The following is a 15,958-nucleotide window of genomic DNA, read 5'->3' as shown; positions in this document are numbered from 1 at the left end:
CCGGACATCTTCTTCACATCTGATGATCTGACTGAGTCTCGGACTTGGTGCTGTTGCGGTCTCACTCTCTAGTCTCCATCCACCGCTGCTGCGTCTCCGGCTCCGCCCCCAGCTCCGCCCCTAGCTCCGCCCCCGGCCCCAGGACCTGACAAGTTGAGTCAGACTCTGATTCATTCAACTACTGGCAGCAGCTGCTGAAAGGGCTTCTGTCACCCCACTAAAGCATTATTTTTCTTTTGGCAACTTAAATTCCTTATAATGCGATTTATCAATATATAGGGCTCTTACTCATTTTGGTTGGGCAGTTTCTTAAAAAAACAGACTTTTATAATATGTAAATGAGCTCTCTACTAGCAAGTAGGGCGGCTACTTGCTCATAGCAGCCGCATCCTCCTTTCAAAAAGATGCCCCCTCCTCATGTTGATTGACAGGGCCAGCGAACGAGCTCGTCCTCTGGGTGGCCCTGTCTTCGTTCAAAATCTGGCGCCTGCGCCGTACCAGTCTTCAGTATGCGCAAGCGCACTGAGAGGAGGACGCTCACTCGGCTGCTCCTTCCTCAATGCGCCTGCGCCGATGACATCACATCTACACCCGGCGCAGGTGCACTGAGGAAGGAGCGGACGAGCGAGCGTCCTCCTCTCAGTGCGCCTGCACCGACTGAAGACCGGTACGGCGCAGGCGCCAGATTTTGAATGCAGACAGGACCAGCCAGAGGACGAGCGCGTTCGCTGGCCCTGTCAATCAACATGAGGAGGGGGCGTCTTTATGAAAGGAGGATGCGGCTGCTATGAGCAAGTAACCGCCCTACTTGCTGGTAGAGAGGTAATTTACATATTATAAAAGTCAGTTTTTTGAAGAAACTGCCCAACCAAAATGAGTAAGAGCATTATTTATTGATATATCGCATTATAAGGAATTTAAGTTGGCAAAAAAAAAAAATATGACTTTACTGGGGTGACAGAAGCCCTAAGCCAGCCAGACCCAGACTAGAGAACAGACAGTGTGTGGCGTGGTGTGGCATGGCCATACCCTAACCTACCGATACCGAACAGACTGGACTGAGCCTGACCTCGTGGTGACGGTGTGTAGCAGGTTAACTTAATAATAATAATAATAATAAGGTACAACTTACAAGTAGTGACTGAGTGGACTGACTAAGCCTCTTTCTATTCTAACTAGAGATTAGATTTGACTCTGACTGAGTCTGAGAGGAGAGCTGGCTGGCGGCTGCCCCAGAATCTTAAAGGGGTTCTGCACTTTAATTTAATTGATGATCTATACTCTGGATAGATCATCAGTTTCTGATCGGTGGGGGTCAGACACCCGGGACCCCCGCCGATCAGCTGCTTGAGAAGGCACCAGCGCTCCAGTAGCGCCGCGGCCTTCTCACTGTTTACCGCCAGCCCACTGACGTCACGACTAGTATCAACTAGCGTGGGAGTGGCTAAGGTCCATTCAAGTGAACAGAGCTTAGCCGCGCTCAGGCTAGTTGATACTAGTCGTGATATCAGTCAGTGGGCCGGCGGCAAACAGTGAGAAGGCGGCGGTGCTGCTCGAGCGCTGGTGCCTTCTCAAGCAGCTGATTGGCGGGGGTCCCGGGTGTCTGACCCTCGCCGATCAGAAGCTGATGATCTATCCAGAGGATAGATCATCAATTAAATTAAAATGCAGAACCCCTTTAAAGTTACTGTCAGTGCAGCCTGGATGATTACAGTGTTTACTTTGCCGTTTAGAGAAATCATGTTCAAATGTGAGCGGTGGGAGGGTGATCTGTAGTCTGTGGATGTCATGAGTCATTACAATATTATAGGGGGGGGAGGGATCTGTAGATGATACTCTTATAGTGTTATAGGGAGGGGGATCGGGGGTCTTTGGATGTCATGAGTCATTACACTGTTATAGGGGGGGGAGGGATCTGTGGATGATACTCTTATAGTGTTATAGGGAGGGGGAATTGGGGGTCTTTGGATGTCATGACACTGTTACGGGGGGGGGGGATCTGTAGATGACACTGTTATAGGGAGGGGGATCTGTAGATGACACGGTTATTGGGGGGGGGGGGATCTGTGCCACTCTGTGGATGACACTGTTAGGCTCCATTCAGACGTCCATAACAGCGGCAATGTGCGGGTCCGCATTTTTTTTTCGGGAACGGAATTGCGGACCCGGAAGTGCGGGTCCGCATTGCCGTATCCGGCAGCACATCGTGCTGCCCTATAGAAATGAATGGGTCCGCAATTCCGTTACGCAAATTTCGGATGTGTGAATGGGGCCTTATGGGGAGAGGGATCCCGATATGACACTGATATGGGGTGGATCTGTGGATGACACATAGCATAAGATGCTATAAACGGTATGTGTCATCCACAGATCCCCCTCCATAAGTGTCATCCACAGATCCCCAGGCAGCTAGGACATGTTGAAATCTGAGTGATTGGGGTTTTTCTTCCCTATTGCGGTTTTAGGTATTGGGTAAAGTATCGCAGCATTTCTAAGCATACTTGTGTAAATGTATCGTTGTTATAGCTGCCCCCCCTACTTTTGTCCTGGCCCCCAGTGTGCCCCCCCAAAATTTGAAAGCTAGAGACGCCACTGCTCTGCTATATCTGTTTCTCTCTGAATCTGCTGTGCTGACAGGCTGGCTGTATAACTCAGCTTCTACTGTATGCAGCACTTCACTTTGTAGTATGACCCTAGGTTATGCAAGGGAACTTTCCTCCTGGCTTCTGAGGCTTCAAGCTTTGGCCTCCATGGCCAGCAGAGCTTAGGGGGCTCTGGCTGGCGTAGGCACATCCAGCAGAGACATGCCCCTGCACACCCTTCCCCTAGATGGGGGTAAACTAGACTGGAACTAACTGGTCCCCACCCTTCCTGCAGGAAGTAGGACTAGTCCACTTCCCTCAAGAGGGGGGTTAGAATGTAATGGTTAGCTCCACTCTACATACACTGAACAAAAATATAAATGCAACACTTTTGGTTTTGCTCTCATTTTGCATGAGCTGAACTAAAAAATCTGAAACATTATCTTTATACACAAAAGACCCATTACTCTCAAATATTGTTCACAAATCTGTCTAAATCTGTGTTAGTGAGCACTTCTCCTTTGCCGAGATAATCCATCCCACCTCACAGGTGTGGCATATCAAGGTGCTGATTAGACAGCATGAATATTGCACAGGTGTGCCTTAGACTGCCCACAATAAGATAGGGCCAGGGGCTATCCATAGTATTTAGTATATTGGGCAGACTAGATGGGCCAAATGGTTCTTATCTGCCGACACATTCTATGTTTCTATGTTTCTAATAAAAGACCACTCTGAAATGTGCACAGTTTTGCCTTACTGGGGGGGGGGAGGGGGGTCAGAAAAACCAGTCAGTATCTGGTGTGGTCACCGTTTGCCTCACGCAGTGCAGCAAATCTCTGTTGCAGAGTTGATCAGGTTGTTGATTGCGGCCTGTGGAATGTTGGTCCACTCCTCTTCAATAGCTGTGCGAAGTTGCAGAATATTGGCAGGAACTGGAACACGCTGTTGTATACGCCGATCCAGAGCATCCCAAACATGCTCAATGTATGACATGTCCGGTGAGTATGCTGGCCATGCAAGAATTGGGATGTTTTCAGCTTCCAGGAATTGTGTACAGACCCTTGCAATATGGGACGTGCATTATCATGCTGCAACATGAGGTGATGGTCATGGATGAATGGGCCAACAATGGGCCTCAGGATCTCGTCACTGTATCTGTGTGCATTAAAAATGCCATCAATAAAATGCACCTGTGCTTGTTGTCCATAACATACGCCTGCCCATACCATAACCCCACCGCCACCATGGGCCACTCGATCCACAACGTCAGCAAACCACTCACCCACACGACGCCATACACGCTGTCTGCCATCAGCCCTGAACAGTGAAAACCGGGACTCATCCATGAACAGAACGCCTCTCCAACGTGCCAGATGCCATCGAATGTTAGCATTTGCCCACTCAAGTTGGTTACGACAAACTGCAGTCAGGTCCAGACCCAGATGAGGACGACGAGCATGCAGGTGAGCTTCCCTGAGACGGTTTCTGACAGTTTGTGCAGAAATTCTTTGGTTATGCAAACCGATTGTTGCTGCAGCTGTCCGGGTGTCTGGTCTCAGACGATCATGGAGGTGAACATGCTGGATGTGGAGGTCCTGGGCTGGTGTGGTTACACGTGGTCTTCGGTTGTGAGGCTAGTTGGATGTACTGCCAAATTCTCTGAAACACCTTTGGAGTTAGCTTATGGTAGAGAAATGAACATTCATTGCACGGGCAGCAGCTCTGGTAGACATTCCTGTAGTCAGCATGCCAATTGCACGCTCCCTCAAACGTTGTGACATCTGTCTCATTGTGCTGTGTGATCAAACTGCACATTTCAGTAGTCTTTTATTGTGGGCAGTCTAAGGCACACCTGTGCAATATTCATGCTGTCTAATCAGCATCTTTCATATGCCACACCTGTGAGGTGGGATGGATTATCTTGGCAAAGGAGAAGTGCTCACTAACACAGACTTAGACAGATTTGTGAACAATATTTGATTGGCTCCTCTTTATACAGTATTTGTAACCACAACACAAGGAACACAAAAAAGAAATAAATACATGTAGAAAAATGTCTCTCTTAATATGCCTGCAATTTGCAACAGAAAACAGTTTTGCTGAAACATTGCAGAAAGAGAGGAGCCCTTTTCTCAATCTTCACCATCTTTGGCTGGAGATCGACTGTGTGCACAAGTATGAGATCACAAAACTGGAAGTTCGGCTAAAAGGGGTGTGGCTTAGTCCCCATTGACTATAATAGAGTCCATAGCCTGTTTAGTGCTGAAGGATCTGCAGGCAGGGACCAGAGAAGCTCTAAGGAAATAATTACAGCAACAATAGGTAAGTATTTTGTGTTTGCAGTCTGCATTTACTTTGTGGTCAGATCTTTTAGAATTTCAATGTAAAAATTACAGGAAAAAAAAAAAAAATGCTGTGAAATTGGTGGGAATATGCCACTCTTAGTATTACCTTTACTTTGTGCCAACTACCCAGCTTTCCTGAGACCCTTATAGTCAAATATGAATAGCTATGGCACGATTTGACAGCTAGATTTAATTAGATACATTTAGTACTCAGCTGTCCGTATTACAGCGTCAAATGTCATATTACCCAGTTTTCCTAGGACCCTGAAAGGTAAATATCACATCATTTGCAAGCACAAATGAAGATTTAGTTAGGTATTTTTAGCATCCAGCAGTCCCTAATACAGCTTTGCATGCTAAACTACTCAGCTTTCTCAGGATCCTCAAAGGAAATATGGGACACGATCACAAAATTTACTATCCAGCGGTCCCTATTACAGCTCCCCATGCAATGTTATCCAACTTTCCAGGGATCCTGAAAGACAAATACAGTAAGCAATGGCACAATTTTGGATTTATTTAGGTACATTTGGTATTATTCAGGAATCCCTATTACACCTCCATATGCTATGTTACCCAGCTTTCCCAGAATCCTGAAGGGAAAATATGGGAAACCATGGCTCATACCTTTGAAGTGAGTATGTGGTTTTATTGAGGTAGATCTGGTATTTTGTAGTCCCTATTACAGCTCCACATGGGAGACCATTTCTGAGACCCTGTAAGGCAAATAAAGCAAATATAAGGCAAATATAGCAAACAACTGCAAAATGTGGGATTTATTTAGGTACATTTAGTATTTAGCAGTCTCTTTTACAGCTCCCCAATCTGTTACCCAGCTTTTCTGCACTCAGTTCTGCTTAACTGTCCTGTAGAGGAAATGTCATTGCATTTGTCCATTGCAGTATCACAGAGATTCTGACTCAGCTTTTCCAGACTCTCAGATATCAGGTTAGTTAGTCTACTATATGAGAGTTAGGAATTTATCAATGTATAACAAGGTGGCTCTGACATTCTGCAGTCTGGGAATCCACTGGGCTGCAGTGGAGGGCATATTGGCTATATAAAATACACACAATGCTTCAATCTATCATATATAGTATCAGGACAATGTACATGGCTTGTAGTCAGCAATGCAGCTCCTGAGTGTTGTCACCCAAACAAAGGTTGATTTTTATAATGTATACTGTAAGAGAAGTCAAACTTGCTACATGCATTCTGTACATACAGTAATATGTACACAATACTCCCCTATATAGTATATAATGTATGAATACAAATAGTGTGAGGACAACAATGAGTATGCTTCATGCCCAGTTTGTTCTCCAGAGTACCTCCACATTTTTAGTTGCTCAGCTTTCCAAAGATCCTAAAAGGCAAAAGTGCCTAATTATACAGCAATACACTAAGCAGGAATTATAATGGTATTAGGCAAATGTGCTTTTAAGGAGATTTGAAACGCTGTAGAACTGTAATGGAGGCCACATTTAAGATTCCTTCCAACAAAGTGGCCACGCTCTTTGTGTAGACAAAATATACTGTATAACCTAAATCCTGCCCCCTCTTCCTAAACTTCCTGGCTAATGTGCACTAGTATCAGAGGAAGGAAAAGACATGGTTGCAACCTGAGAGAAGAATGCTCTGCTTTTTTATTTTATTTTCTATGGTCCAATTTGTGTCGGACTGGGGTGCCTAGGGCCGACCAGTAAGATTTATTTTGGGGGCCCACCGTACGGATACATTCAAATATTACCTGCTCACACAGTTACAAGATGCTACCATATAATTGAATATGGGGTCTGGGTCCCTGCAGCAACTGCACTGAATTATTAAAGATGCCACGTTATTTGGAAGCTGGTCTCTCTCTCTTTTCTATTTGGATATGTACCTCTACGCCCAGGTTCCCGGCGTTGTTCGTGCCTCTTTCTATTGGCCTCAGGTGAGCGCACCACCCTCGCTTTCTTAGTAACTTTGAGAAGGTAAGTCCTGGAGAAAAGATGATACCGGCTAGCTTTCCTCTGTACCTAGAAGTCATCTCAGCTCTGATCGTGTCTATAATAATAAACTGGGGAGTTTCTTTAATAATCTATCAAGTTTTTTTATATGAACATAGGCTGGTGGAGGTGCTGTACATTGGATATATGTAAGTAGTGCAGCATGTCTACTGTGTTATATGCCACTTGTGCAGGGGATGGGAGACCAGGGGCCCACCGGGGATTCACTTGTACCCCTGTTGGCCAGTCCAAGCCTGTCCACAATTGTGATTTAGGTCTGGGTCCCTGCAGCAACTGCACTGAATTATTAAAGATACCACGTTATTTGGAAGCTGGTCTCTCTCTCTTTTCTATTTGGATATGTACCTCTACGGCCAGGTTCCCGGCGTTGTCTGTGCCTCCTTCTATTGACCTCAGGCGAGCGCACCACCCTTGCTTTCTTTGCTACATTGTGTGGGAACCAGGTTGTTGCTCCCTTGGCTCGTGGATTATAGTCTTTTTCAGTGCAATTGATTATTAAACCATAGGATTGTCTTCACAATGTCACACTCTTCGTTGAGAACTATAGACGATTGTCAAGACAGGATAAAAAAAATGGAAACAATCTTTAATATGGATAACAAGGATAACAAGGATTCGCAGGACACTTTGGAACTAAAGAGCCATATGGCCTCCTTGGAAAAAATTCTAGCCAAGGAAATGCGAACATGGTGGGACCTAACATCTCTGCAAAAATACACAGAGAAATCTATGATACCACGGGGTCTGCAACTCCGAAAAAAGCCTACCACCATTTATTCGGAAGTTTTTGTCTCACAATGGCAAAATATATTATCCTATTGTTCACTTAAAGAGGACCTTTCACCTGGAAAAACATTGTGAACTAAGTATCTCTGACATATACAGCGGCACCCTGGGATCTCACTGCACTTATTATTATCCCTGGGCGCCGCTCCGTTCTCCCGTTATGTCCTCCGGTATCTTCGCTCAGTAGATTATAGTAGGAGGAGTCTGCCCTTGTTCTGCTGGGCGTCTCCTCCTCCTAGGCTGTAGCGCTGGCCAATCGCAGCGCACAGCTCACAGCCTGGGAGAAATAAAACTCCCAGCCTGTGAGCTCTGCGCTGCGATTGGCCAGCGCTACAGCCTAGGAGGCTAGGAGGAGGAGACGCCCAGCAGAACAAGGGCAGACTCCGCCTACTATAACTTAGAGTCCTAAGTCTCCGCTTACTATAACTTACTGAGTGAAGATACCGGAGGACATAACGGGAGAACGGAGCGGTGCCCAGGGATAATAGTACGTGCAGTGAGATCCCTGGGCGCCGCTGTATATGTCAGGATACTTAGTTCACAATGTTTTTCCAGGTGAAAGGTCCTCTTTAAGCTTATGAATCTGATTATCTCCAATGAGGAGGAAACACTATCCTCCTTGAGAGAGTCGTTCAGGAGTCTATAGTTCCATTTTCCTCTACACAGGCATTCATCGATATGGATATCAAGATGCAATAAAATTTAAATAAACTGGAAGAAAGGTTTTCCTCCACCCATGCGCCCGATAGTGTCAGGCATCGGTTCATTTTCAAAGAGATTGTCAGCCTGGGTGGACAGTATTTTACAGCCACTGGTCCAGCGCATCCCAGGTTTCCTACAGGATACAAGGGCAGTTCTTCAAGCCATTCATTTTTACTAATTATATCTGGATCACAGCTGATGTCACCTCACTGTACACTGTCATCCCTCATGAGCTAGCCATCGTTTAATTGCAATGGTTTCTCCAAATTTATGCTGATTTTTCTCTTGCCTTTCAGGATTTCATTTGTATAGCGGTTATGGTTTTGCTACAACATAACTTCTTCATCTTTCATCATAATTTTTTTCTTCAGCTCACAGGAGTTTCCATGGGAGCGAAATTCTCCCCTTCTCTGGCCAACATATATATGGCATGGTGGGAGCATTGTTATCTTTTTTCACACTTGAACCCTTGGGGAACCTTCTTGGGGTGGTACAGTCGCTACATCGATTACCTACTTTTTATCTGGTCTGGCAATGTGGCGGCCGTGCCTCTCCTTGGAGACTTCCTCAATGATAATACATGTGGTTTGAAATTCACTTTACATCATGATGCTTCCACCATCCCATTTTTAGATCTTCTAACTGGCAATATAGAGAATAATACGGTTAGCACTCATACTTACCGCAAGGAAACGACGGGAACACCCTAGGGGGAATTTTTTCACACCATATGAAATTGTTCTGCGGACCAGGTACGTCGCATGGAGTTGGATGCTGTTGCCAACCGTCTCTCGGGTAGAAAATATTCTAGCAATTTATTACAGCAGGCTAGAAAAAATATCGCTGATATCCCACGAGTTTACTTAATTTTTCCCCAGACTGTTCGTGCTCACCCTAAAAAAACTCAGGTTGCAAGACTGCACAAATTGACTCCAGCTTTTGTCAACAGTTATAGTCTCGAATATTCTTGTATCTGTCAGATTGTGACAAAACATATGTCAGTCCTGCATACTGAAAGTCAGTGGTCAAAGATTATCAGCCGTGGTACCAGATGTATTGCACGAAGGGCAACCACATTGGGGAATAGAGTAAGCCCCTCTATGTTTACAGAAGCACGCGCAATACAATCCACTTGGCTTAGATTCACTTGCAGTTTTAACTGTGGTCACAAAATAGGCATATGTTGTACCTTTATGCAGGTTGGTGACCATATTTGTTCAACTGTTCATAGCAAGCCTTTTTACATTAAACAGTACATAAACTGTAATACCACTTATGTAGTATATTGTAAAACCTGCACCTTGTGTTGCCTCCAATATATTGGCTGCACTTCTGACAGTTTAAAAACTAGAATCTGCAGACACATCTTTGACATTCCACATGCTTTGACCAGAAATGTCTCTGCAGCTACTTCACACTATGCAGCAGTCCATGGAGGCGACACTAAGGGAATGCAAGTCCATGGTCTGGAAAGAGTTAACCCACCGATCAGAGAAAGAAACCACTGAACAGGGAATCATACTGGATTTTTCGAATGGGCTCCTGCATTCCTAATGGTCTAAATCGCAAAGACGATTTAATATTGCACTATTGATCTTTTTCATCTTCTTCTGTATCTTATGGTTATGTACCATTTTATATAGCTATTTTTATTTGTCTTGATGTATTTTAGTCAATCACTTTGTACGGAGGTGTGGCTATGACTAATTCTGGCCACCTGTTTGTTTTCAGATGGCCACTATTTAGTCCTGGTTCACACAATCCCTCTTCTGTCATGATTAAGGAATAAGGATCAATAAGATCCGAAACCTGTAGACTTGGATTGCCTTTGTTTTTTACTGCACTGAATTATTAAAGATACCACGTTATTTGGAAGCTAGACTCTCTCTCTTTTCTATTTGGATATGTACCTCTACGCCCAGGTTCCCGGCGTTGTTCGTGCCTCTTTCTATTGGCCTCAGGTGAGCGCACCACCCTCGCTTTCTTAGCAACTTTGAGAAGGTAGGTCCTGGAGAAAAGATGATACCGGCTAGCTTTCCTCTATACCTAGAAGTCATCTCAGGTCTGATCGTGTTTATAATAATAAACTGGGGAGTTTCTTTAATAATCTATCAAGTTTTTTATATGAACATAGGCTGGTGGAAGAGCTGTACATTGGATATATGTAAGTAGCGCAGCATGTCTACTGTGTTATATTCCACTTGTGGAGGGGATGGGAGACCAGGGGCCCACCAGGGATTCACTTGTACCCCTGTGGGCCAGTCCAAGCCTGTCCACAATTGTGATTTAGGTCAGGAGAGGAGCAAGAAAGATAAGGAGATGATGTTACATTTTGCCTGTTCTTTTTAGTTGTTTGGCTCCTGGTTTAATGACCCTTTAGCTTAGTGTCCCTTACCCTTCGTCCCTTTAGCTTCGTATAAACTTGCACTGCGTTGAGGCTACCAGATAAGGGTACTTTCACACTTGCGTTGCTGGATTCCGGCAGGCAGTTTCATCGCCGGAACTGCCTGCCGGATCCGGCAATCTATATGCAAACGGATACTATTTGTAGATGGATCCGGATGCAGATCCATCTCACACATGCATTGCAATACCAGATCCATCTCTCCGGTTGCCATCCTAAAAAACTGATCCGGTATTTATCTTTTTCACATATTTAAAGGTCTGCGCATGCACAGACCGCAAAACCGGATCCGTTTTTCTGGAACACTTGGGGCTGGATCCGGCATTAATGCATTTCAATAGAAAATAATGCTGGATCCGGCATTCCGGCAAGTGCTGCGGTATTTTCTCTGTTTAAAAACTGTACAGTGACTGAACTGAAGACATCCTGATGCATACTGAACGGATTGCTCTCCATTCAGAATGCATTAGGATAAAAGTGATCTGTTTTTTTTTCGGTATTGAGCCCCTGTGACGGAACTCAATACCAGAAAACTTTAACGCGAGTGTGAAAGTACCCTAAGAAAGCAGTCAACCAATTCAATAAAAATACTTGTTTATTTATTTTGATAAAAAGTTGTTACATTGTTGTCATGAGTAAAAAACAAAGTTATCAATTTGATAGTGTACAGATCAGATTGTTTTGAAACAGGGCATGCAAATGGTGAGTAGAGTTTGACATCTTCAATTCATATATGGAGTGAACACTTAAGTAAATGGAGAGCAGAAGCAGGCTTCCAATGTCTATGCCTTCTCATATTGACGAACAGAAACAATGTCACCAAAGGTTAGAGTCTGTTAAAAGAAGAAAAATATGAAATTCTTAACTTTTTTCATCATACATAATTAATACACATCAGAGCTGCTGTCCCAGCAGGGAGACACATCACATTGTGGGGAATCAATAAAATAGCAAGTAAAAAATTAACCTGAACAAAATCTCAAATAATCTAAATAAGCATATAGTGAATAAGATTACACTAAATGTAATACATATTTTACATATTTGAATATGGATATCTGGGTATCTTACAAAGGATTTGTATAATACCTTGGTTTTACATAATCATTTTAGTGAACACAAAGCAAATGCACAGATTTCATGTTGTCATTGGATTCAAACCCAAGATCAATTGGCCTCCATGGCCATTGGATTTAAACCTAATACTGCAAAGAAACTGTGTTAAACATTGTGCCACCATACTGTAAACGCAAGAGTGAGTCTTCATGATGAAATATAGACTGGACTACCCATGGTTCATCACAGATGGCCGCCTCACAACTATGGAGATAGCAATTAGCTAATTTGTGTTTAAGAAAAGGGATCATCACCAGAATATTAGGATTATCAAGCGTCAAGCCTTCTGGAAATGCAGTTGAAGAGTGATCAAGGTTTTTGTCATATGTTCATTAGCTTTAGCTTTATAGTCTTATTTTTCTAATCCTAAATCTGTCTTTACTTAACATTAATATGGGTATAATAGGAGATTGAGGGACAACCGTAGAGCCATATGCTATGAAGAGAATCAAGAGGTTTCTGCTATGGCACCCTTGCCCCTTAAAGGGGTTTTCTGGGATTCAGGATAGGTCATCAGTATCTAATCGGTGGGGGTCCGACACCCGGGACCCATGCTGATCAGCTGTTTGGGAAGGCGCTTCAATGGGGCTCAACACGATATCAAGCACAGCCGCTATACAATGTACGTCACTGTGCTTGGTAAGTACTGAGAAAGCTGCGGAGCTCACAGGAGCGTCGGTGCCTTCTCAAACAGCTGATCAGTGAGGGTCCTGGGTGTCAGACCCCCACCAATCACATACTGATAACCTATCCTGAGGATAGGTCATCAGTATCGAAATCCTGGAAAGCCCCATTAAAGTGTTTTACAGAATAATATCTTTGTATGTGGATTGTGGAACTTCATCTCCTTCACTACTTACCATAACCATTTTGCCATCCTTTATTTCTCTTACAAACGTAGTCTCTTTGCCATCCCACTTCTGCACATGGACTAGGTTATCGCCTTCCAGGGTTACAGTGGACTGTGGAGAGCAGACATTTTTCAAAATTAATTAAGTAAACATAGAAACATAGAATGTGTCGGCAGATAAGAACCATTTGGCCCATCTAGTCTGCCCAATATACTAAATACTGTGGATAGCCCCTGGCCCTATCTTATATGAAGGATGGCCTTATGCCTATCCCATGCATGCTTAAACTCCTTCACTGTATTTGCAGCTGCCACTTCTGCAGGAAGGCTATTCCATGCATCCACTACTCTCTCAGTAAAGTAATACTTCCTGATATTACTTTTAAACCTTTGCCCCTCTAATTTAAAACTATGTCCTCTTGTGGTAGTTTTTCTTCTTTTAAATATTCTCTCCTCTTTTACCTTGTTGATTCCCTTTATGTATTTAAAAGTTTCTATCATATCCCCTTTGCCTCGTCTTTCTTCCAAGCTATACATGAATAGCCATTGACCAAATGAGTATTGAGACAATATTTTTTTTTCCTTAATATCCATACTACCAATACAAAATAGCTTTAGGAGCTGTGTAGATCACATTGTATGCAAAGACTCAAGTCCATCAAGTGTGATCTATTACATTATTCTGTTGGTTTGATCAATAAAAAGGTAAAAATAAACCTAACCTAAGGTAGTTGCCACAATTGTTATTTTAATTATACAAGACTTTGTATCAATATAGATGGTGGGATAAATCTCTTGATAAAACACTCCATGGTATCCAATACTGGTAAGCATGGATATAATTTATTGCAAGAATGTAGCAATGCATGGCCTATAAACCCTTAGTTAAATGTCAAAGTGGCCACACACCTTCAATAGCTGTCACAAGAATGCTCCTTTGGCCAATGGCTATTCCTCCCAAACCTCCATACAAATGCTCGTTCAGCTGAGTGTGTGTGATCTCAATGGGGAAAAGGGGATAAACCACTACTTGACACCTCTGGTGGTGGCTTATCACCCAAGAAAACAAAGGATTGGGCTTGTTGAAAGTTGTCTCAATACTCATTTGGTCAATGGCTATTCCTCCCAACCATTCATACTTTTGAGCTGAGTTAGCAAATGATGTCTATGACTCAATGGGAACATCTCATTGACAGTGATGTAGTTATCAGGATGTTCACACATGACAGATTTGTTAAAGATCCCATTCATCTGACTAGTTCTAACAAAAAATCTATACACATGCTGTATAAACAACCCTATGTAGATGTGTGGAATGTTTTTTTTCAGCCATGGGGTTTACATATACATATTTCTTAGCAATGAGATTTATCTTACAGATAGAATTGATTTTAGTTGCCTATTAAACACAGATATTTTCTAAGGTTATTAGAACCAATCTGTTAAGATCATCCTAAAAGATAACCTACTCCCTACAATTGAGTTATCTCTTATGTATCTATCAGATGCTACTTACACGCTACCTTTGTTGTAATCAGCAGAAACCTTTTTACATTATCAATGTTCTGGCAGATGAGACAGATTTCAATCAGATCAGTTTCGTTTGCACATACCAGATTGGACAGAAATTGGTCAGATATCTGTACATGTAAAAGCCCCTCAGCTCAATTTCATCATCTGTAAGATTAAGATTGTACACTTGCACAATTCACAGCACACAGGCTGATTCCTCATTGACTTTACCTCTCAGCCTGATGTCAAATTTACTTGATCTGCATTAAGAATCCCTTACACAGCGTCTCTAATAGGATTATTTTAAGCTACAGTCCACTCACCTTGCAGTTCCTGTCATCAGCAGTGGCTTCATCAAATTCCTCCCCCAGCTTGAAGCTGATCTCTGTATTCTTGAATGTGCTCTGAGTCCTAATCACCACTTTGTCACCTTCTTGGCTAATGATGACTGTTGGCTTAGTCACGTTTCCTACCTGCCTGGTCGCAAAGCCAACTCCTGCAGAAAAAGAAACAGATAACCATCAGAACAGTAATATCAAAAGCAGTTCACTAATGCAGTCAATGCAGCAAGCACTAGAAAATTTGAATAGAAATGTAAGACCTGTATGTCGAATCCCCTCGCAAGCCTACTAAAATCCAATAATCTGCAGTTTGAACATCTTTCTACCCCCCTACTTAGAAATTCTTGCATGCAATAGTTGATTTAAAGTCTTAGTTGACTTGCAGATCCCATGTGCATTGCAGATCTTCAGATGTGCACGTACCCAGAGCTTTCATGTACTCATCAAAGTTCTGGCTGTCTACCAGTTTCCAGGTGGCACAGAAAGCATCTACCATTTTCTCAGCGGATGAAGGGTACAGAGCACAGTGTAAAATGTGATGCTGATTTTGGATGCCCTGTCCTGCATTACCGTGGGAGCTGTACTTATTGGGAGACTTGCAACTGGTGATGGGGGCTGGACCTGGAGGAAAGAAAAAGGGTCCAACCCTATGCAGCCTCACCCACCAATAGGCTGGCTAGAGGTGTGGCAAGGATAATACTCCAGTCTCAGACAAAGGGTCAGTTAAAACTAAAAGCCTAACCTGATGCATGTGGTCACATCAAGGAATGAAAATAACTTTACATACGTTCCAATTTAATATATATTAAAATATATAACTTGTTAGATAGACTGTATAAATTGATGCTGAAACTGATGACACATACATAGTCTAATATGGAATATATATATATATATATATATATATATATATATATATACACACATACATGTAATATACAAAATCCACACAACCCATACATTGATAATAGAGCTGGATGAGCCTGCTTTTTTATATGCTAAGCCCTCATTCTTGTGTATGTGGATATGGGCACCAATGATACAAATAAATCGTATACATTGCATATGCTTATCCTCGGATGTTTGCTAGACAAGTTCATGGGTGCTGAATTTTGGTCCACAATACGGCTTGTTTCCTGCTGAGTGATGTGAGGTTACTGCAGTTCACTCCTCCTTAGAGGCAGCACTAAGCATCGGAAGAATGTCTGCTGATTGAATAATAAGGCACGTCTCTGAATGTAATCCAATTGTCGCAGTGCCTGAACAGAAGAACAATGAGCGGCTTTCTTCCTTTGAGGATGACTT

General features: G+C 43.1%; 1 protein-coding gene across 1 annotated transcript; it reads right to left on the bottom strand.

Annotated features, from left to right (window-relative positions):
- Nucleotides 1-11,480: 11,480 nt before the first annotated feature.
- FABP7 (fatty acid binding protein 7) lies at nucleotides 11,481-15,205 on the bottom strand. Its single transcript, XM_044291637.1, has 4 exons — nucleotides 15,077-15,205; nucleotides 14,636-14,808; nucleotides 12,811-12,912; nucleotides 11,481-11,667 (listed from the first exon to the last, which is right to left on the bottom strand). The coding sequence occupies exons 1-4, from the start codon at nucleotides 15,147-15,149 to the stop codon at nucleotides 11,617-11,619; spliced, it is 399 nt and encodes a 132-aa protein (XP_044147572.1). The 5' UTR covers nucleotides 15,150-15,205; the 3' UTR covers nucleotides 11,481-11,616.
- Between the last annotated feature and the right edge of the window lie 753 nt (nucleotides 15,206-15,958).

Source organism: Bufo gargarizans, chromosome 4 (assembly GCF_014858855.1).
Source record: "Bufo gargarizans isolate SCDJY-AF-19 chromosome 4, ASM1485885v1, whole genome shotgun sequence".
Classification (NCBI taxonomy): domain Eukaryota; kingdom Metazoa; phylum Chordata; class Amphibia; order Anura; family Bufonidae; genus Bufo; species Bufo gargarizans.
The sequence above is the reverse complement of the archived record's forward strand: the minus strand, read 5'-3'. Positions and strand labels throughout refer to the sequence as shown.

What these genes read in the sequence shown, in the direction of transcription:
- FABP7 (XM_044291637.1), bottom strand. Translation starts at nt 15,149, where the DNA reads ATGGTAGATGCTTTCTGTGCCACCTGGAAACTGGTAGACAGCCAGAAC. An exon ending in TGAGTACATGAAAGCTCTGG is followed by an intron (nt 14,809 to 15,076) that starts GTACGTGCACAT and finishes CTTTTTCTGCAG; the next exon opens with GAGTTGGCTTTGCGACCAGG. An exon ending in CTGATGACAGGAACTGCAAG is followed by an intron (nt 12,913 to 14,635) that starts GTGAGTGGACTG and finishes TGCTCTCCACAG; the next exon opens with TCCACTGTAACCCTGGAAGG.